Source organism: Gadus morhua, chromosome 18 (genome assembly GCF_902167405.1).
Source record: "Gadus morhua chromosome 18, gadMor3.0, whole genome shotgun sequence".
Taxonomy (NCBI): Eukaryota; Metazoa; Chordata; class Actinopteri; order Gadiformes; family Gadidae; genus Gadus; species Gadus morhua.
In genome coordinates this window covers 13,783,146-13,785,645 of record NC_044065.1, presented here as the reverse complement: position 1 = coordinate 13,785,645, position 2,500 = coordinate 13,783,146, and the positions used below count along the sequence as shown (strand labels likewise).

The window sequence follows — 2,500 nt, the reverse complement described above, 5'->3', positions numbered from 1 at the left end:
AGAGAACTAGGTTAGAAAGAGAGAGAGAGAGAAACACACATCTCTGTTTTTCCTGCCAGGGGAAAAAATATAATATTAGCTCTATTTGAGGCAGTTAGTCAATAGTGTGGTGCTAGCTTTAAAATGCAGAGAAGAATGGTTGATATTAAATAGTTTACGCCGTACATGACGACATTTGGCTTGTGCGTACTTCCAATAAAATATATGGAATTGAGAATATTATTAATAACTTTTAGCATATATTTTGTAATAATTCTCCCAAATGGACAATTCCCAGTTTACGCCGTACATGACGACATTTGGCTTGTGCGTACTTCCAATAAAATATATGGAATTGAGAATATTATTAATAACTTTTAGCATATATTTTGTAATAATTCTCCCAAATGGACAATTCCCAAAGTGGTGTGTGTTGAATTCAAATTATGCAAACCTACTCTGCTAAATGGCTAATTGCATACGTTCTCCATCATAGCTTCATATTATACCTACCCACCATTTTATCACTGAAATGTTATGATAGGTAACAGTGTATTTCTTTGTGGACGTGGAAGGTTGATTTTAGATTATTTTGACAAAATAATTATTAAAAAGCACGACGGGTAAAACATTGCACCTGGTATTTAAAGGCTTCCCATCTCCACAAACGACTGCATCCTCTGAGTCACAGAGACGCTGCTGCACACACACTTCACGCACCTGCCAACACATTGGTTTTTGGATAGAAGTGCGGCATTCCTCATTTCCTTTGCCTCAACCCAGATGCTCAAAGACGAAGTCTCATCAGCGACCTTCCAACTCCAGCACAGTCACTTCCTATATCCTGTCCAAATGAAAAAAAGTGGAAATAAAAAAAGCTGAATCAAAGCTATTTCTGCCTACAGTTACGCCTACTCTTTAATCAGCGTTGTACATGCATATGTTCCATTGGCTTCACCTTGTGTTGTTGTTGTAGGAGTTAAAGCTTCCGCTGCAGCGGAGGTCACCGTGGTGAAGCCACCTGACTCCTCCCCCTCCCCTGAGGTCCTCCTATCACGTGGACTCACGGCCTGTCTGTCTGTCTGTCCTCCCTCAGGTGCTTCCTTCATGGGCTCCTTCCTGACCAGTAGTCTGGGGTCGCCTCCCCCGCACCAGCCTCACCCCTCGGGGCCCAGCGCCTCCCCGGCCTCCCCCTCCTACAGGGGCGGCCCCCACTCCAGTGCCTCGCCCATCTGGTTCCCCCACACACACGAAGGTAAGGGGCCACATATGCGCGGCGCACGAGGGAACACACACGGGCCGCACACGCATGCATACACACACACACACACACACACACACACACACACACAGACACATGCGCGACGAAGCACGCACACGCTGACCTCATATATGCACATAGACAGATAAATAGGCTCTTATAGAATCACTCAGGGTCACACACACGCACACACACACACACACTCACACACACACACACACACACACACACACACACACACACACACACACACACACACACACACACACACGCACACACACAAACACACACACACACACACACTCACAACCATGGACTCATACACACACACATTTATAAACACACACATGCATACCCAGACCATATACATTTTTATATATTTATATATATATGAGACACATGATTTCAAACGTAAGCACCGACATATCGAAACACTCACTCAGGGACACACACTCACACGCACACACACGTGCACACACGCACACGCAGGCATGCAGAGCAGCCCAGAGTGCAGGAGTGTCTGGTTAATTCCAGGCCTCGGTGTGGGATTAGATAAAGACTGGGTCATTAAGTGGTTTAACTGGCGCTGTGCACAGGCTAGCCGTGCACAGCAGCCAGGGCACACTGTGGTGCACATGCATGTGTGTGTTGTGTGTGTGTGTGTGCGTGTGTGTGTGTGTGTGTGTGTGTGTGTGTGTGTGTGTGTGTGTGTGTGTGTGTGTGTGTGTGTGTGTGTGTGTGTGTGTGTGTGTGTGTAAATGGAGAGTGAGGGAGAAAGAGAGAAAGAGAGAGAGAGAGCGTTGATGTGTGAGAGAGAGACTCCTGATTCAGTGTTTTTACCGAAATGTCTCCTTTGCGAGTCTCACATCTGTCTTTGATTGTTCCGACTTCCAAAATCGTACATTTGGGACAAGAGAAAAAAACAACATTAATTTATGCGAGTGCGAGCTAATTTAAATTTGTATTGAAATTAGTCTTTGGCACAAACCTTACATGAAGGTCAATGACTAACAACAACACGCGACCATAATTGAAACCAGAATTCGGTGCCGATGCCCCTCCCCCACCCCCGAAACCCCGCCAACCCCGTGGCACAACCCAACCCTGCCTCCTCCCCCTCCTGCCGACCCCCCCAATTACCCCCGGCTCTTTCCCCCCTCCCCCCCGTCTCCATCCATTGCCCTGCTCCATTTTAGCCCCAAAAGGGAGCCACAATAATACCCCCCCCCACACACACACACACACACACACATGTTACAC

The 2,500-nt window shown here is 46.9% G+C and overlaps 1 protein-coding gene across 2 annotated transcripts in view; it reads left to right on the top strand.

Annotated features, from left to right (window-relative positions):
- Positions 1–2,500, top strand: part of bahcc1b (BAH domain and coiled-coil containing 1b) — a 71,618-nt gene that overhangs the window by 25,907 nt on the left and 43,211 nt on the right. For both annotated transcript variants that reach the window (XM_030339621.1, XM_030339620.1), the window contains exon 3: positions 1,076–1,234. In XM_030339621.1, the coding sequence (XP_030195481.1) occupies positions 1,076–1,234 (159 nt within the window). The remainder of the gene's footprint in view (positions 1–1,075; positions 1,235–2,500) is intronic.